The following is a 20,852-nucleotide window of genomic DNA, read 5'->3' as shown; positions in this document are numbered from 1 at the left end:
CGCAAATGCAGTACCCACTTGTCCGGCGATTCATGTGCCATAAGGGAGGCCTTGAGATGCCGGTGAAAACGTTCAACTAGTCCATTGGACTGCGGTTGGTAAGCAGTTGTGCGAAAACGTGTCGTTCCGAGTAGTTTGAGTAGCTGGTTGAAGAGTGCTGAGTCAAACTGCCGACCGCGATGTGTGATTATTGTGGATGGGCAGCCGAACCTTGCGATCCACGTAGACACGAAAGCTGCTGCAACAGTGGGCGCTGAGATGTCAGATATAGGTGTAGCTTCTGGCCACCGTGTATAACGGTCGATGCATGTCAGTATGTAGCAGCAACCTTTCGAAGGTGGGAGAGTGCCGATGAGGTCCAGGTGTACGGTGTCAAAACGAGCATCCGGTGGAAGAAAAGACTTGGCAGGCGGAATGGGGTGACGCTGGATCTTCGAACGTTGACACGGCAAACAGCAGCGAACCCAATCGCGAACTTGCGCGTTTAGCCGAGGCCAAACGAAACGACTGGAAAGAAGCTTCTGTGTCGCGCGTATGCCAGGGCGCGACAGGTTGTGCACGGTTTCGAATAGACGTCTGCGAAGGGATGCCGGAATGTATGGTCTAGGTGTGTCGTTAGAAGTGTCGCAGACGACGGACGTACCATCTGGGGTCACAACGACGTCTTCCAGTTTCAGGGACGTTGACGAATTCCGGAGTGTACGAAGTTCAATGTCGTCACGCTGTTGACTGGCGTGTAAGTCGGCCTCGATGATGAAAGGCTCCGATATCAACGTGGAAACAACATTGACACGACTCAGAACGTCGGCTGGAACGTTGTCGGTGCCCTTGATGTGGCAGAACGTTGTTGTAAACTCGGAGATGTAGGAAACGTGTCGAATCTCGCGGGGTGAGTAACAGGACGCCGAACGATTCGTTGCGTGCACAAGGGGCTTGTGGTCAGTCAAGACAGTGAATGCACGGCCTTCGAGGAAATGGCGAAAATGCTTGATAGCCAGGTAAACAGCGAGTAATTCACGGCCGAACACGCTGTAGCGGGACTGCGCAGGCTTCAGTTTCTTGGAGAAAAAAGCGAGTGGATGCCATGCATTGTCGATGAATGGCTGCAGAACGGCACCAACGGCGGTGTTTGAAGCATCGGTCATGATGGCAGTGGGTGCGTCTGGCTTTGGGTGTCTAAGCAGCGTGGCGTCGGCGAGGGTGGACTTGACTCTTGTGAAAGCGTCGGTGGCCTCTTCAGTCCACTGAAGCACTTGTTTGCGTTTGTTTACTAGGAAAGCGTCTAGCGGAGCCATAAGTCGTGCGCACTCGGGAATGAATCGGCGGGAGAAATTGACGAATCCGAGAAATTGGCGAAGCTTGGTGAGTGTGGTCGGTCGGGGAAGGTTTTCGATGACGCGAATCTTGGACGGCAGTGGTCGAATGCCGTTGCCGTCGACGATATGACCGAGGAACTCGAGTTCGGTTTGACCGAATTCACTCTTGGCGGCGTTGATGACAATTCCATTACTCGCAAGGCGTGAAAACAACAAACGCAAGTGGTGAAGATGTTCTTCTGCCGAAGAGCTTGCGACGAGAAGGTCGTCAATGTATGCAAAAACGAAAGGCAAACCTCGGGTGACGGAATCGATGAAACGCTGAAAGCATTGGCCCGCGTTCCGTAAACCGAAAGGCATACGGAGAAATTCGAGAAGACCGAAGGGTGTGGTGATGGCGGTCTTGGGAATGTCTTCTTCAGCGATCGGTAGTTGATGGTAGGCGCGAACGAGATCGATCTTAGAAAAGATCGTCGCACCGTGCAACGCTACGGTGAAGTCCTGAATGTTCGGTAGAGGGTAGCGATCAGGAACTGTCACGTTGTTTAGTGCCCGGTAATCGCCGCATCGGCGCCAGTCTCCCGTCTTCTTAGGCACCATGTGAAGTGGTGATGCCCAGTTACTCGAGGAAGGGCGGATGATGCCGAGTTACAGCATGTGTTCGAATTCCGCGCGAGCGATCTTGAGTTTCTCCGGGGTCAATCGCCGGGGTCGGAAATAGACCGGTGGGCCGGAGGTGACGATGTGATGGCACACGTCATGTTGCACCGGTTGCGTCCAGTCCGGCAGGCGCGTCAAAGTGGGAAACTCGCGTAGGAGCGCTGCGAAAGGTTCGTCCAACATGGCAGAAATGGGCGCTATGGGCGATCTGCCTGATGATGGGACTCCGGGAATGGATAGCTGGGTCACGGAGTCGATGAGACGGCGTCGTTGGATGTCCACAAGGAGTCCGTAGTTATGCAAAAAGTGTGCTCCAATGACTGCATGATGGACGTCTGCAACCAAGAAAATCCAGCGGAACGCTCGTCGAAGGCCAAGGTTTAGCATGACGGAGCGTGACGAGAAAACTGGAAACCTGGTGCCGTTGATGGCTTGCAAAAACGACACAGGTGTTGCCTTTCGGTCGGAGTGCTGGGCGGGGAGAATGCTGACGTCAGCACCTGTGTCGACTAAGAATCGTTGACCCGTAACTCTGTCCGTCACGTAGAAAAGGCGACTTGTGTGCTGGGCCGGACCACATGTCGACGTTAGAGGTCGGCCGGCCTGTTTCCCTGCCAAGCGCAGGGACGCCGACAGTGACGAGCGTCGTTTCCAAAACGGCGGTGGTAGTAGCAAACGCCAGGCGTTGTAGTTGAGGTTTCGTTTTGGGTGCCCGTGCGTCTTGATCTGCTGGAACTACGGCTGCGCGGGCGACGAGACGCGCGGCGATGTTCCGCTCCACAGATGATGCGTTCCAGGCGCTCACACAAGGAGTCGAGCGGAGATTACACTGCGGAAGAGCAGGGAAGAGTTTGCAGAGCGGTTGTCTTGTCACCCGGAGACGGTGACGTGGCTGCGATGGTTGGGGTGGATACTTCCATGACTTTGTCGGCCAAAGCGGCAAGTCCGGTAAGGTCCATGGTGGAGGCTGTCGCCAGGACCATCTGCACGTTAGCCGGGAGTCGTTGCAAAAACAATTCGCGCGACAGCGTGTCGTCGATGGATCTCGCGTTGTTTCCGAGCAGCTGGCTCATTCGGCGAAGAAGTTGACTAGGGCGTCGGTCGCCGAGCTCTTCAGCGGACGGAAGCTGCTGGATGCGAGAACGCTGTGAAGCTGCTCTGCGCTGTAGCAGTGCTGCCTTGAGATCGTCATAGGCGACGGCAGACAATGGGGAGTTCAACAAATCTGCTACCTCGTCAATGGCGGCGGGCCAGAGCGCTGCGACGGCGTAATGGAACTTCGAGGCTTGAGACCGGATACCAGCGACTTGAAATTGCGCTTCGGCCTGAAGAAACCACGCCGAAGGATGCTGGTCCCAGTACTGTGGGAGGCGGACAGCGATGGCGGAACAGGATGGCTCATCGCGTTCCTCGGAAAGGTTCTGGCCTTGAGCTCTCATAGCGTTGGTCTGGTCCATGGTCATCTCTACCACAGGAGCGTATGGCAGTATCACGTCCGGAGTCACCAAACTGTGGCGACGAGCGACCACGTAGACCGGTAAAGTCTCGGGCTCTCGCGGGAGAGGAAGAACTGACACTCGATCTCTTAGCGTAGCATTCTTTTAAGTAATCTCCTTCGGAACGCTAGCCCGTGCCGAAGCGTGCAAGCCGTTCGTGCCTCGTGTAGACGCGAGCGTCTACGTCATCTCCCGTGCGACGCCGATGCTGCTGCCGCTACACGCTCACTGAAGTTCGCAAGTGCGCGAATGCGTCAGAAGGCTCGATTCCTAAACCCTCCCTAGGTCGATCAAGCGGGTGATAACGAAAGACTAAGGAGTTTGTTTCAAATTCGGAGACGTAGCTGAGAGCGCCTAGACTAGCGGCGTTCTACGACAACACGCCATAGATGCGTCGTGAGAAAACGCTGCATCCATGGAAAAAACATCAGTGGGCCGAGTAAGGTGACATGGTCAGTGGAAGCGTCAGGTGGCGAACGAACAAGGAATCCTGTGACCGTCCTAGTCACGCAGACCGGGGCCACCATGTACAGACCTCTTTATCGATGACCACTGTTTGCTGCAGCACTGACCAGCCCCGCTCTTGTAGACATGCTATATTTTTACATGTATATATTTTTAAGGTTCGTTTGGTTACTTCATTCGGCGCTGCTCGTAACAGGTGCTGCCACAAAAAAATAAGTGCTTCGGAACCCCAGCGCGAGCATCTTAGCAGAAATTATCCTTCTGTTCATAATTCAGGTGTTTTAATTTTTGAAAAGCCAGGCATGCGTCAGATATCGGTTATTGTAAGCACATCCTGCCAGTACTACATTGCCATCGGCTAACGCCTTAAAGATGGCGACCTTACGAGACATTGTAATTGCGACCTACCAGTATCTTCTCCAGAAGGTCTCCACCACAGGCCATCTCCATGATGATGAACACTTTGGTCGGCTCCTCGATGATGGTGTAGATTTGCGTAATGTGCGGGTGCTTGGTCGAGCCGAGAATTTTGAGCTCGCGAGGCAGAAACTTTACTCGATAAATCATCGAAGACTTTTCCTTGGAGATAATTTTGCAGGCATATGTCGCACCGTCCTTGGATACAAGCCTGCGGCAAATTACAACTGTATTTTGTAAACTCGCTTTAGAAGGAGTAACGTAATGTGTTACATGCATGTAGTTGTCACTACTTACCATATGTACATAATTTACCACGATAAACTAAATATAAATAAGAACACGTATGTAACACTACCGTTAATATGATGGTGATGACGAATCTTTCTCGGCACACAGAATGCCGAGAGAAGGTGTTCGGCGAGACGGTCGCAATATTACTCTTCAATGCGCCTGCTTCCATGGCCAGGCTGGCTTTCTGAATAAGTGTGGCCGCTCGACGCAACTCAGCCGCCATAAAAGTGGTTGCTAGTGACGTCCTAGCCAGAATGCGTGAGCCAGCACGGCTTGGCGCGGAACTATTTCGTTTCGGCAGAAGATCAGTAGGCAGTAAAATGCTTTTATTCGCTGCTTTTATTAGAAACCTACCGTAAAACAAGGCATTAAGTACACAACACAATAATCTAGAGCTGAGTATCTCGTTATTCAGTACAAATGGCCCCATTTGGTACTACGATCATACCTACACAAATAGCTTCATACAATTTCTCAGATGAAAAATTGCTACAGAGGCCGTGTTTGTTTTCTATGCACAAAACAATTCTAACAAAGCAACTTTTGTGACAACAGATAATTCTGAATAATAAAAAAATTATCAAGAGCAGCAGATCCACATCATTTCTCATCATTTTCTGCGTAGGTCGCTTTGTGCTAATGTGACTATAAATATTTAGAAAATTCAATTATAAATATCTGTAGTGTCTTTTCTCATATTCGGTTTGGTTTTGTGATACATGAAAAACCACTAGATCTCCATTCAGATCTGTAACGTCGCTAACAATTAAGGTATCATTACGGAATTCCTCAAGAGCATATTGGAGATGTTTCTTAAAATTTATACTACACTTAGTTTTGCCTATCACTATCTAGGCATAAATGGCACATTTTCAAGGCAACTAACAAGAAATAGCATCGTTTTTTTTTCGTCAGACAGTAGATGCAGGAGAAGCAAATGTGTCAATCGGCGGTTGATCGTCAGTTGAGGTTTAGCAAGGACAGAGTTATTCACAAAGGTAATAACACCTCCGGGACATGAAGAAATATATTAAAACTAACTGAAAACGACTGCATACACTGCATCAGGGCAACCTGCTCAGAACACTTTTCTGCTGTTCAAAACCTCCCTCGAATACGCTCAACGTACATTATGCACTTTCTTTACCAAAGCCTATATCTTCGGTTTCATGTGACCTCATTGAAGCATAGGACAGGCGTCAGAACTATGTCAAGAGTTCGGTCATTAGCTGCAGAACATTCCTCATGAGAATATCGATGTCGACACAGTAAGGGAGGCGAAAGCGTTTCAACTTTTCTAGAAAACTCGTATCTGGCACTACATGCCCTCTTCGCTTATTAAGATCATTTGTCGCTTTGCCGAAAGCAGCTCCCCCTCCACTCGTTTGCCATATTTATAAAGCCACTGAGGTGAAGAATGTCGAGCAACATGGCAACATTGGTGTTTGTACAATTTTATCGAAGTAAGCTCAAGAAGATTCTAGCGTCCCATGATCCATATGTGGTAGCTATGTAATCAGTCTGAAAGAGGAGGCTGCTAGCGCGCGGGCAATGATTACTCGTACAAAGGCAATACGTTGCACGATGTTTATGCATATATCGAAACGTGCAGAAATATTTTGTAAAGAAAGGCTAATCAGGAGACCGCTGACGAACTATGGTAATTATAAAACGAATAGAGCATCAGCAAGGAAATGTTTTCTAATGATGCATTAGACCAGTTTTATGACGATGTTGTATTAGCGATGATAAAATACAAACTCAATATACTGTAGTAATGGAGGACTTTAATTCAAAAGAGCGGGAAAAGCAGGCTGGTGAACAAGCAATTGACAACTACGGCGTCGATTCTTGGAACGCTAGAGGAGAGCTGTCGGTAGAATTCGCGGAAACGAATAAGCTGTGAATAATGAACACCTTCTTCAGGAAGCATTGGAACAAGAAGTAAACCTGGAAAAGCCCTAATGGTGAAACCAGAAATGAAATTTATTTCATACTTTCTGCCAATCCTAGTATAGTGCAGGATGTAGAAGTGTTAGGTCGGGTAAAATGCATTGATCATAGGTTAGTGAGGTCTAGGATGCACCTCAATATTAAAATACAGAGTGAAATTGGTCAAGAAGAAAGAGGCCAACCTAGACGTATTAAAGTTAAAAGCAGACCAATTCAAGTTGGCCCTTGCAAACAAATATGCATCCTTAGAACAGAGAGATGAAGATAACATAGAGGCGACAAACGAAACCGTAACTAGGGTGGCTTCAGAAGCAGCAATTGAAGTGGGAAGTAAGGCACCAAGGCAACCAGTAGGTAAGCTCTCCCAAGTAACAAAGGACCGAATAAAGAAACGACAATGAAAGTGTCCAACTCAAGAGATAAGGTAGAATCCGCAGAACTGTCAAAACTCATCAACAAGGCGACAATAAGGAATGTTCGAAATTATAACATGAGAAAGACTGAGGAAGCCGTAAAAAATGGACTCAGCATGAAATCATTGAGAAGGAAACTTGGCATAGGGCAAACCAAGAGGTATGCACAGAAAGATAAGCAGGTTAATATCATCAGCAATCTAATAGATATAATAAATGAAGCGGAAGAATTCTATACTGACCTGTACAGTACCCAGAGGAGCCACGATACCTTCATTCGAACCAGTTGTAGATGCTTCTTCCATAACTAGCTATGAGGTTAGAAGGGCCTTGCAAGACATGAAATGGGAAAAAGCGGCCGGAGAAGACGGAATAACAGTCGATTTAATCAAAGATGGAGGGCACATAATGCTTGAAAAACTGGAGGGTCTTTATAAGAAATGTCTATCGACTTCAAAGGTGCCCGATTACTGGAAGAATGCAAAGATTATACTAATCCACAAAAGAGGAGAGGCTAAAGAATTGAAAAATTATAAGCCCATAAGCTTGCTCCCAGTATTATATAGAATATTCACCACGATAATTTGCAATAGAATAAGGGCAACGCTGGACTTCAGTCAACCAAGGGAACAGGCTGGCTTTAGGAAGGGATACTCTACAATTGATCACATCCATGTCATTAATACGGTAATTGAGAAATCCGCAGAGTACAACGAGCCTCTCCATGTGGTTTTTATAGATTACGAAAAGGCATTTGATTCAGTAGAGATACCAGCTGACACAGAGGCACAACATAATCAAGGAGTACAGACTGCTTATGTAAATATATTGAAAAATATCTACAGAGATTCTGCACCTACCTTAATTCTACACAAGAAAAGTAGGACGATACCTATAAACAAAGGTACCAGACAGTGAGACACAATCTCCCCAATTCTATTCGCTGCTTGCTTGGAAGAAGTATTCAAGCTATTAAATTGGGAAGGCTTAGGTGTAAAGATCGACGGCAAATATGTCAGCAACCTTCCGTTTGCCGATGACATTGTTCTATTCAGCAACAATGCAGACGAGTTTACAACAAATGATTGAGTACCTTAACAGAGAGAGCTTAAGAGTGGGTTTGAAGATTAATATGCTGAAGACAAAGATAATGATGAATAGCCCGACAAGGGAACAAGAGTTCACGATCGCCAGTCGGCCTCTACAGCAGGGTTGCCGGGTCCAAAATGTGAAAAGTAGCCAAAAAATCTCGGAAAGTAGCCAGAAAAGTAGCCAACTTTGGCCAGATACAGAAATGTAGCCAATAAAGTAGCCACGTTATGGAAAAACGTTGCATTTTCATTTATTGTGTAACTCTGAAGACATTGTCGAAGTCAACGCTGAAAGCTGCTTTTAGTAAATGTAGGAACATACAAAAAATATTATGAAACGCGTATAAGTGACTACAGCTAACAGCTCTTTGATCAGCATGTAATATGACTAGAATATTATCACAAATCAGAATCACAGCTGCAGTTCAGGTGTCAATGTTTCAGTCAATCTTGGCAATCATTTCTGGAGGAATGTCAAAGCTCGAGGCATCCTCGACCGATCGCTTTCGCGATTATTTACGTGCGATTTGGCGTCTTGGCATCGGACGCGTCGCAGGCCGTTTGTTATGCTGCGCAAAGTGAGATGCCCAGTGGCGCAAAATCTCGCAAAAGTGATCGCATTCCCGAATACAGCTGTATATTTTCAAGCTGGCAACGCATAAGTGGACCGACTACGCCGAGAGCGCGCCGGCCAAAAAAGTAGCCAAGTAGCCAAGGCAGTTTTTTTCCCGCCAACAGCCTCAAAAAGTAGCCAATTTGGCGCAAAGTAGCCAAATCTGGCAACCCTGCTCTACAGTCTGTGAAGGAGTACGTTTACCTAGGTCAACTAATCACAGGGAAAACTGATCACGAGATGGAAATTCATAGAATAAAAATGGGTTGCATCGCACACGGCAGACATTGTCAGCTCCTGACTGGAAGCTTACCATTATCATTGAAAAGGAAGGTGTGCAATGAGGGCATTTTACCATTGATGACATATGGGGCAGAAACTTGGAAACTGACAGAGAAGCTTTCGAGCAAGTTAAGGACTGCGCAAAGAGCGATGGAACGAAGAATGCTAGGCATAACGTTAAGAGAGAGAAAGAGAGCGGTTTCGGTCAGAGAGCAAACGGCTTTAGCCGATATTCTAATTTATCATTAGGAGAAAAAAATGCAGCTGGGCAGGCCATGTAGTGCGCAGTTTAGATAACCGGTGGACCATTAGGATTACAGAATGGGTGCCAAGAGAAGGAAAGCGCAGTCGAGGACGGCAGAAGACTAGGTGGCGCGATGAAACTAAGGAATTCGCGAGCGCTAGTTGGAATCGGTTGGCGCAGGGCAGGGACAATTGGAGCTCGCAAGAAGAGGTCGTCGTCCTACAGTGGACTTAAAACAGGCTGATTATGATGATGATTATATATGTTTCTTTCACGCGCACCCAATGTACGGTAGACGGCAGTTTTTGCCTTCGCCCCATCGAATGTCATCGCCTTGGCTTTGCAGCGGACGTGATTGTTTAGACTGTGCCAAGGCACGTTCTTACTTGACTGTTGAATAGGATCCCGCACCGAGCGTCTTTCCAACAGTATACCCGTGGGCTGCCAAGCACTCCTTGGATTTCTCGGCCTCCTCGGGCTCCTCGTCCTCGCTGGAGCCCATCGCGACTTCTTCCCTCCGAGTGCATGGCACACACCCACGTTTGGTTCGGCGGAGATAAATAGTGCCGTTATTTCCTGCAGCAGCTTTCTTGTTTAATTCTGACAAAGCGAAAACGGCAAAGTTCCCAAACACACCGGCGCTCTAGTTGAGCATATCGCAGCCTAGAATCTAATAAAAGCTATTAGGATAAGGAGGAGACATTAGGAGGAGCTATCATCAGTAATCCTCGGAAATTTTGGAACATCGTACTAATACCCGCAGCAACAAAGAGATCACTTTAGTTCACCAGAATGGCTTACCTGTGCCTAGTAAAGAGCGATCATCCATCTTGATTCATGGGTTTAGTCTGAATTTCTCATCCACAAGCAATAGTTCATTACCATCATATCCTTTTTCTCCAATTTCTTCAGTATGCAGCCAATAGTAATAGATGTGGCCGGAATTCTGAAGCTCATTGACACACTGAAACATTCATGTTCCTCTGGTGTTGACTGTATAAAGGCAAAATTCCTGAAAGAAACAAAAATGTATTGCTCGATTTTTCTTACTAAAATTTTCAGCAATCATTAAATACTGGTATTCTTCCCGAGCATTAGAAGCAGGCGAAGGTAATTCCACTTCATAAGTCAGGTATTAAGCAATCACCCCTAAATTATCGCCCAATTTCTCTTACCAGCATACCTTGCAAAATTCATGAACGTGTCATCTACTCACACCTTGCTTGAACCATTTCTTTTATTTCGGCTCAACATGGTTTTAGGAAGTCGTAGTCATGCGAGACTCAGTTATTGAGTTTTACTCATTCCATGCTAACTCTTATCGACAATCGTTCTTTAGCTGATTGCATCTTCTTAGATTTCTCCAAAGCATTTGACGAAATTAATCACTGCCATATTAAACTCAGGTGCCTCAGTATTGACGTAAATCTTTTCAGCTGGATAGAATGTTTGTCTTAAGGGACGGTCGCCGTACGTGTTCGCTAACAATGACAATTCATCGTTAACAACTGTCGCGTCAGGTGCGCCACAGGGGTCCGCCTTGGGTGCTCTCAGTTTATATTAATGACCTTCCTAACTGCTTGACTTCCTCTATCCACTTATTCAACGACGACTGCGTTATTTATCGCGGAATAGCTGACCTTACCGAAGTTTCTGCTTCTCAGGTTCATCTAAATAGTATAGTTAAATAGTGTAATACATGGGCCATGGATATAAATGTTAAAAATGTAAATTTATGCGAGTATCACGCACTATTCTCACTACTCTTGCTTGCTATGAAAAAAAATAGTATTCTTTTAGATCCCGTTACCTCTCACAAATACTTAGGTGTCCACATAACTAATGTTAGCTCTAAGCATCATATCGATTATATAATTCACAGCAGTTATTGCATACTTGGTTACCTGCGCCGAAATTTTTCTAAAGCACCTGTTTCTGCTAAACTAACTATGTACAAGACGTTATTGCGTTAAAAATTAGAATATGCCTCTGCAATGTGTGGCCCCGCTTTCACGAACTTAACATGCTTACTTGAGATGGTCCAGAATAAAAATTAAATTCTTGGGTTTTACGTGCCAAAACCACTTTCTGATTATGAAGCACGCCGTAGAGGGGGACTCCTGAAATTTCGACCACCTGGGGTTCTTTAACATGCACCTAAATATAAGTACACGGGTGTTTTCGCATTTTGCCCCCGTCAAATTGCGGCCGCCGTGGCCGCATTTCACACCATAGCCACTAAGCAACCACGGCGGGTATGGTCGAGAATAATGCGGCGCGTTTTATTCTTTCCAATTATAATCGTACTAGCACCATAACTTCAATGAAACTAACGCTATCATTGCCGTGTCATGAGCTCCGCAGGAACGTATCCCGCCTTAGCCTTTTTCACAAAATTACTTTCCATTCGTCAGGAACATTTCCCTCCTGCCGCCTGGTGCCACTCTTGAAGCAGGGCGAATCCCCACTAGAGCTCACCTCTTGCCGCTCGATAGCGCTGGCCAGCTGTGTAGGAAAGATAATGAAACGGATGGATACTTGGCCGCCTGGAATGGTACCTTAAACACTACAAGATTTATCCGAATTCCATGGCTGGTTTCCGACGTGACCGCTATTCCATCGACAATGTAGTTGATCTCGTCTCATATGTCCAGCACGAAAGGTCGCGTAAGCGTTTATCTGCAGTTTTATTCCTAGATGTGAAAGGCGCATACGATAACGTATTACATGAGGCCATTCTCGACGCTCTTGCGAAGGTTGGCCTATGCAGTCGAGTCTTTTTGTGTATTGCAAGTTACCTATCTGCAAGATCATTCGTTGTCTTAACTGACGATGGCCCAACTACGCGACGCTATACCAGCAGGGGCGTTCCTCAAGGCGGTGCTCTCAGCCCGACACTATTCAACCTCACTCTTGTTTGACTTGTTGAATATTTGCCAACTACCATCAAGATTTCAATATACGCAGACGACATCTGTGTCTGGACTTAGGCAGTTACACGTCCTCAGATACGTACATGACTTCAAAGAGCGGCTACTTTGACAGCGAGCTACTTGTGTAAACAAGGTCTCAGCATATCACCAGAAAAATACGCACTAGTGACATTTACTCATAAACCAATAACGCCTTATGTCATCTCAATCCATGGGCGAACCATTTTCTATGTCAGAACCCACAGATTTCTTGGCGTAATTATTGACCGAGACCTCTGTTTCAGCCCGCACGTGGCCCACATGAAACGGCGCCTGACAGCAACTTCCCAGTTGTTTAAATACTTGACAGGAAAGACGTGGAGGATGTCAGTAGACGCAATGCTGAAATTCTACAGAGCTCTCTTTCTCGGTTTTTTAAGATATAGTCTACCTGTTCCGAACAACACCTGCAAGACAAACGTTCGTGTTCTGCAGGCAGCACAAGCTCAAGCACTCAGGGTTTGCCTTGGTTTGCCCAGATGCACGTCAACAGAACCAACTATTGCTATTACTCGGGACCATCCAATGCAAGCTCACATTATGGTGGAAGCCTTGAGAACGCACATCAGACATTTTACACGTGCCCACTATCACCACCTTGCAACACTACCTTCAGACAGGCACCAAGCATCATTCTCTAAAATTATCAAGTACAACGACAAACTTCCCTCCGGCTTCAGCGCTGCATCTAAACCATCGATACACCCCTGGTGTCTTATCAGCTCCACAGTACATCTCAGTGTACCAGGAATCGGGAAAACGTCTGACCAGTGGCGTAGCTAGGTCGTCTGGCACCCGGGGCCCATAGGTCTTCTGTCACCCCCCTCCCCGGGTGTAGCTGGCGGAAAGAGGGGTGTCTTCAGACGCATATAACACCCCCCCCCCCCGTCACTGGCCCCTTGCACCCGGGGCCCACGGCCCCCCGGCCCCCCCTGTTGCTACGCCACTGCGTCTGACCTGTCGTCGCCTGTGCTGAAACAACTGTCTCTGCTTCTTCTACACGAGGGGTATGCGGACCTTGTACATATACTGCTGGTTCCACAAACATGCAGTGTTTGTCCGGCGCTGTGGTTGTCCCAGCAAGAGCTATTACCATCAGCGTTAGGACTGACCACCCAACGGCATCGACATCTGCGGAACTAGCTGCTCTTCGTACAGCACTTGGTTTCGTCAATCGGGAACGACCTCGACAATGTTCAATCTTCAGTGACTCAAAGGCAGCCCTACAATCTGTGCTATCAGCTCTGCGTCGGGGGCCATGCGAACAGCTCGCATTCAATATTAGATGCCTACTCTATACTTCACATGAAGAAGGACACCAGTGACGTTTCTGTGGCTGCCAAGTCACTGCGGCGTCATAGGAAACGAAGACGCCAATAATGCCACTCGGGCAGCTCTTGAAGACACACAGAAAGAGGCCATGCCACTTTCACTGTCTGACGCAGCCAGCAGACTTCGAGTGCTTGCGCAGGAGATCACGCTCGCTCTGTGGCGCACACCAAGCAGCCAGACCAGCCGGAGCAATCGTCAATACCACCTGCCCTCTTTCATGCATCTCTGTATGCCAACTGGGCTCCGCCGAAGAGAGGCCACTCTGCTTTATCGCCTATGGCTAGGGGTGGCATTCACGAAATCTTACTCATTTCGCATTGGAATGGCCGACAACGATCTGTGCAACGTCTGTCTTTGCGAGGAGACGCTAGAACACATTCTCTGCGACTGTCCCGAATATAATGTTCAGAGACAATCCCTGGCGTCCGTTCTAGCGCACCTTGACGATAGACCATTGTGAGTTAAAACGATTTTCACATGTCGCCGACAGAAGACATCGCAGCTGAAGGCGACGAAGGGACTACGGTTTTTGAAAGAGACGGGCTTGGAAAAGCGGCTGTGACAGTGATGTCACGTACCACGCAAGAGTGACGTACTGTAACTGACGATGTGTATTCTGTGCTATCTGCTCTCTCTCTCTCCTCCTCATGTTTCATCCCCCCTCCCGCTTCCATGTGTAGGGTAGCAAACCGGTTGAGCTAAACTGGTTAACCTCCCTGCCTTTCTTTCCTTCCTTCCTTCACAAAATTTATCATCATGAGGAATTGAAACGTGCTTTTATTCCGCAACCATTTTATCACTCATCACGCATCGACCATATTGCAAATTAAACCTGACCAGTTCTAAAACCAATGCCCTCCTTTAATAATTGCCACACCTCGTACATCAACAGAGTGGAATCGCCTTCCGCCAGACGTGATATACGTGAAATACCAGATCGCGACTTTCCGTTCCTCTCTCGTGCGATATCTTGTTGCTCATCCCTGACATCATTTTTTTTCAGACAGTTATCAGGTTTTCAGTGTGTTGTGATCTGCACATATGTTTTCCCGCTTGTGACTGTTCTTTGAGCTACTTTGTAGCATCGTTGCTTATCGTCGTTTATTCTGTTTATCGATTGCTTCTACTTTAACACATATTTGGCCCTTTATTTTTCTCGTGTAGTTGGGTTTCTGTATTGCCTTTTGTTTCATTATTCGTTATTGTGTTGGTTTTTCTTTATATGTTATGTACCACTCCCCTCTGTATAGCGTATGCGCTTGAGGATAATAAAATGAAAATGAAAAATCGCAAAGCCGATAATTTCACGCCCCCCTCGCCCCATACGATGTAATGGCACCCGCACAATCGGCCAGATTTTAAACAAGCCACGAGCCCCGGCAAGGTCGGCGCCGAGAAACGGCGACATCGGTGACAGTTGCCCAAAGCGGGCCATGCGCGAGCGTCGTCTGCTACGCTTCCGCAGTTCGCTGCCGTCGGTCGTCTGCTCGGCCCTGCGCACAAAGAAACGGTCGCGTGCATCCGCACACGTGGGCGAGACGTCCGTGATACAGCGCATGCGCCAGAGAAGGTTAAAGGACGGTCGCTCGTCAGCACGCGCAATGTCCCGGATCCGTGTCAACAAAAGCAAGGCATGCGCGCTCTTTAAGACCGAGCTTTAGCTGGGGAGCTCCTACTTGAACGCGTGGGCTCGGATAAATCGTTTTTCTCGCCAACTAGTGGGCCGAACTTGTATAGACTTAATGCGTTTAATGGAAAAGTCATAACCCGGTGATAGTTGCAAGCATAATGCTGATTTGAGCGCCAGTTTACTTAGTATAACTTAAATGAAGATATAAAATTTTCAACAAAAGAAACTGCGCCGTTTACAACTCTCAGCAACGAAAAAGGCGTCACATTTCTGTTAACTCCTCTAATGACGCTTCTAAAGCGACCAAAATTGATGTATTATGCGCCTCTATGAAATGTATAATTAATATTCAAGTAGGACTTTTCCAGAACGCTCATAAAATTTCAAACAATTCACGTAATCTGTATATTCATATACGAATATTGCCCACTTTAGGTGCTTTAATGGAATTTGCAGATACAGCCATAGTTGTCCTTGTAGAAAAGTTACGCATTTATAAACATTGTGATTCGATTTTTTAGAACTTGCTTATTTTATGCAATCTTTAGAAAAGGTTGCAAGCTCTTAATATAAATCCACTTTCGACAGTCTCTAGCATTTAAATTTAAGTACAACCGACTTCATTCAAATTAGTCTCGTGGTTGTTTCATAAAATTATCTGCGTTTCACATGTGTTTGAATAGGCAGCATCGGATTTGGCTCCAACCTAAAGCCTCTTCTTACGAGGGAGAGCAGACGACGCCTGCGCTGAGGAGTCTCCTTTGCGCACCCTGCTCTCACTGCTTCTCGCCGTGATGAGGCACTCACGTGGAGTGCGGTCGATAGAGCACTGCCATGGCTGACAGTAAATTACCTTCTCAGTGGACAACAAGCAACCCTGGCACATACTCCGGACCACGTTGCCGGACATTAACAACGTCCGCAGGAGGTATGAAAAAATCCACGGGACGTACTAATAGACCTCCGGAGTTCTATAAGGCGCAAAGGGAATCGTACACCCTGACCTGGTTTGTCGGACATCAAAAACGGACGTTCGGACGTCTATCAATTTTGTTACCGCTTTTCACCACGTCCAAGCGACGCCCGCGGGATATACGAATGTCGAGTGCACGCCAGGGGCGGGACTTTCTGCGGTCGTTGGACATCCTGATGACGTCAATGTAGCGGATCTTCTGCGGACATTTGTAAAGGAGTTCTAGGCGAGACCGACGTACTTTGCCGCTAATAACGTGAATTTCAGAACAATTACCCGAAGTTAGTTAATAATTGATTTATTAGTGCCTGCGGGGGCCGTTGTTTAAATAGAAAACTTTGACGCCGTCGAATTTTATTGCAGTCCCATTTTTCGTTGATCTTGAAAATTGTCTATTTCGTGGAATTTCTTCATCGAATGTCGAGCTCAATCCAAGCAATATCGAAGCCGAGCGCGCCTCGCCGCTACGTCTCACGGAAGCGTCCTGTGACCAAGTTCGAATGATGGCGTGTCGAGGCGAATAATGACGCTGCACGTTGCGGCATAAGTTTGCCAAGCAAAACGTGTCGTATAAGAATCTGCGCAACGTTCAGTTTCAAACTTCGTCGCACGTTTCGTTACGGGGCGTTTCTGTCTGACGTAATAACGGGGTTGCCTTTTCTGCGCCCCTGGTGTGCTCGTTTTCGGTATTGCCTGGATTGAGCACTGAAAATCTTCAATGAGGCGCAATGTTAATGATTTTTAATGGGGCTAGATTCAAATTTAATTGTCTCCAAGTTTGCCATTTAAGCTACCCTCAAAGTGCTAATAATATAGTAGATTAGAAAAAATGTCTTAACTGTTGTGAAACTCACGCTATTAGCGGCGAAGTATGTCCGCCTCGCCTAGGAAGCTCTTCTGCCGAAATGCCAGGTTTGCTACGCTCAGAGCTCCTTTTTGTAAAACATCTGTGTGCCAAGAGAACGCGCCCTCTATGACCAGCAACAAATGGACGGGACATTAACTTCCTTAAATAAAAATATACACACAGCTGAACAGCGGCAGTAATCTAAATAGCGGTCACTATTTATTCAATTGCCATTCTTTCGCTGCTTGTGTTGGGCCATTTATTTCGCGAGTATAATCACCAGGAATATTTGTACAAGTCACTGACATATTATGCGACAGGCAAAATTTCAGTATTGGTGAAATTGGCACCCATGTGAATAAATTGTGTAACATTTAGGTGGCATTACTATTATGTTTTCACGCACACTCCTGCAAATTATATGCCACCACGCAAAGCGTGAATGCAGTATAGAACAGGCACTGGCTCCACTAGTACATATATATAAATAGAAAAAAGGCGCTGCACAAGGGCAAGAATTCGCATGAAAAGAGTGATACACATACTGTTGTACTGTTCTATATACTGCTACTCTTCTAGCGCATACATTATTTGCATTTCAAAAACAAAAATAATTTTCCGACTTGGAAGCAGTCAGCTTCAATCTTTATTGAGAATTTACTGCATACAGTGCAGCTTACTCTATCATTGGAGCTCTTGTCCAATTTCGGGTGCACATGTGGGCACTGTAGGCTTGAGCAAACTGTGCAATGGCAAAGGCAGATTCAAATGCTGCAACTCTAGTCGAGGCTGTATGATGCCTTCGAAAATTGCGAGACTTCTGTGTCTCAGCAACAAGCTGTGCCGGAGGGAGTGCACAACAACCATAGGCTCTCTCGACAGCTTTGTTCATTGCATTTCATTTACTTATTTTCTGAAAGTGCCCAAGACCGGCTTTACGCTTTAATAATAGAGTTACTTGTTACGCTTTAAGAGCACCAGTGCAAATGAAAATTAGATTTCTTCTTAAAATGTGATAGGCAGCAACATAACTCTTAGGCACTTTGTATATATTGATGTACACAACTCCATAAATTGCATTTCACCCTTTTGACTCGTTGTCTACTGTGTCCGAGACTTCCTACACTGTTTTATATTCTAGTGAATATTCAGTTTCGTGATTTTTCCGTTGAATCCTTGAAGTTCAGTCAAGAGAGGGTTTGCTCTATATCGTGAATTGGGGCATCAGGAGGCTAAAACAGGTACACATATTTTTATTAGCAAAAGCAGCAACAGCAAATGGTGAACTGCCACACAATGAAGCCTAACTTCATAAAGACTTAAAATATTGAATACATCGTGTATGGCGCCTAGATGGGCAGTGGCACAACTCTTGTCTACACAAACTGCCAACATGAGTGACTGAACACATGGTATAATCTCGCAAAAAAAAAAAAGTCGGATGGTGAAAACTGCTTACAAACTACACCACAGAAATAAACATGTATAGTATAAGCAAATCCGTAGCAAGTAGTGAATTAAGAAAAAAAATAAGATACGAACATGAATCGTATGACTTGGCACATCTTACTCGAGGAGGATCACTGGACAGAAAAGACGGCATAAATCAGATCATAAACACGAGTAACATAATGTATTTTTGACAGCTTGACTAAATAACGCTAATATGTGAAAATGACAAATATTTTGAGGTATTTACGTGCCGAAACAACGATACGATTATGACGCACACAGTGGTGCAGGACTCGGGAAAAAGACCACGGCAGTGCGCGGTGGCGGACGCCGACCCGTGAGCAGCGAAAGCACCCTCATCATCGACACCGAGTTGTGAGCGTCGACGGTGGCGCCTCGAAAAGCGTGGCGCGAGAGAGCGTGGCCCGGGGCGTGAGCAGTGCGCGAGGTTCGGAGTTCGAGGGCAAAAGAGCTTCCTCGCCGCGCGTCGGGCCTATAGGAGCTATCGCCGCCCGCGTCGCTACGTCTGCACCCGAATCAGCGCTCTCACCAGCAGAGAGCCTACATCGCCCAATTCTTCTGCTGGGCAACTGGTCCTGGCGGTCCTGAGCCTGGCCGAACGAGCGTTCGGGTGAGCAGCCACAGGGCTACCCCGCCAGCTACGGACGTGACCCGGTGGCTGCTGCTGTGTGTTCCCGAGCGCAAACCCTACCGGCGGGAAACCGGGCATGCGGAGGCTCCGGTACATCGACTGGGGCGCAGGGCCACCTGAGCTCCACGAGGCGGTCCGACCCTGCAGTTCGACCCCGCTGTCTGACCCGGCTGTCTGACTCTGCCGTCCGACACTGCTGTCTGACACCGGTTCCACGACGTCTCCGACATGGCGACACGTTCTTCCGCCTGAACTGTAGGCAGAGTACATTTGACCAATCTTTATATATATATATATATATATATATATATATATATATATATATAGCTGCATGTCTTCCAGAATGCATTTTCGGGAACTGTCGTGTGTGTGTGCCGTTTCAATGTGTTAGTACATCCAATACAAGTCTGATGTGTGTGCCTCGGCGTGCTGCTTCTGTCTCTTTCTGGAGTGATCCTGCACCCAATAACATCTCACTTACATATAATGCTTAGAGTAAGTGAAGTTAAAGATATCATGATGCTAACTTATATGGTTTATGACTTGGCGTGCGATCTAACGTGAAGAGAATCACTAGGCCGCGAAGGAAGCCACAAGTCGCAGAAAGAACTTGAGAGATAAAGTATTACAGGCACTTTGGCTAAAGACACCAATATTTGTTGGCAAAATAAGAAACATCCCAAATTATCAAGTGGGCACTGTTACTGTCGCAAAGTAAACGTAAATGTCGCACTTTTACATGGCATACATTTCGTTGGGTATATAAAGGGAGTAGTAGATTCTCACTAGCTCACTGTGCCACTAAAATACGAGGCACAATATACCAAGTAGTGTAGGGTCCCTGAGCCGGTGTTTGATGCACCGTTTGGTTTGGCCGATGTATACATTCCCACACTTGAAGACAACTGAATATGCGACTCTTGTCGCACACGCTACGTAGGGGTGCGCAACAACCACCGCCTCAGGGAGCATGCGCTAAAAGTTAAGAAAAAAAAGAGGACAAGTATGCACGTTTGGTTGCCCATATCATCGCGTGTGAGTGAGTGAGTGAATAAACTTTTATTCGGTCCAGCAAAGCGCGATAAAACGCGCACCCGGCTAATCCCACGACGGGACTGACAGATCTAGTCTGCCGGCCCGATCGCGGGCGCGCTGGACGGCCAGGATTTGATCCTCAAAGACAGGACTTCGCAGGAGCGCGTCCCACTCTTCCTTGGTGAACTTCGGGCCCAGCGACCCGCACTCCCAGAGCATATGAGGCAACGTAGCTACCTCACCACAGGCCACGCAAGAACAATTTGGATAAATCTCTGGATACATGCTATTAAGGGACGCCGGATTTGGGTACGAGTTCGTTTGAAGAAGTCTTAGTGTGACCGCCTGCGGCCTGCTTAGCTTGGAGTGAGGCGGGGGGAAAACCCTTCTCTCTAAGTAAAAGAATTTCGTGATTTCGTTGTGTGTGAGAGGAGCGTCTCTGTGTCCGGGGAGAGAGTCGCCCGATCCGAGGGCAGCGCGGTCGGTAAAGCCACGCGCAGCCTCGTGGGCAGACTCGTTGAGGTTCAGAGGAACCCCCTCAATCGCCCCGACGTGTGCAGGGAACCAAAGGATCGAGTGCATGGAGGTGTTGCCCTGTTTGGCGCCTTTCAGAATTTGAACTACCTGCCGGGCTACCCGGCCTTTCTGGAATGCCCTGATGGCGGCTTTCGAATCGCTATACACCCTGTCTCTCCGACCGTCTTGCATGGCGAGT

General features: G+C 47.1%; 1 protein-coding gene across 1 annotated transcript in view; it reads right to left on the bottom strand.

Moving 5' to 3' along the window:
- LOC142575018 (testis-specific serine/threonine-protein kinase 1-like) overlaps window positions 1-9,746 on the bottom strand; it is a 127,439-nt gene extending 117,693 nt beyond the window's left edge. Inside the window, exons 1-2 of the mRNA XM_075683992.1 lie at window positions 9,679-9,746; window positions 4,346-4,565 (exon numbers count right to left, since the gene is read on the bottom strand). Of these exons, the coding sequence (XP_075540107.1) occupies window positions 4,346-4,565; window positions 9,679-9,746 (288 nt within the window). The remainder of the gene's footprint in view (window positions 1-4,345; window positions 4,566-9,678) is intronic.
- Between the last annotated feature and the right edge of the window lie 11,106 nt (window positions 9,747-20,852).

The sequence above is a fragment of the Dermacentor variabilis genome, chromosome 3, assembly GCF_050947875.1.
Source record: "Dermacentor variabilis isolate Ectoservices chromosome 3, ASM5094787v1, whole genome shotgun sequence".
NCBI classification, from domain to species: Eukaryota; Metazoa; Arthropoda; class Arachnida; order Ixodida; family Ixodidae; genus Dermacentor; species Dermacentor variabilis.
Note: the sequence above shows the minus strand (reverse complement) of the source record. Positions and strands in the feature narration are given on the sequence as shown.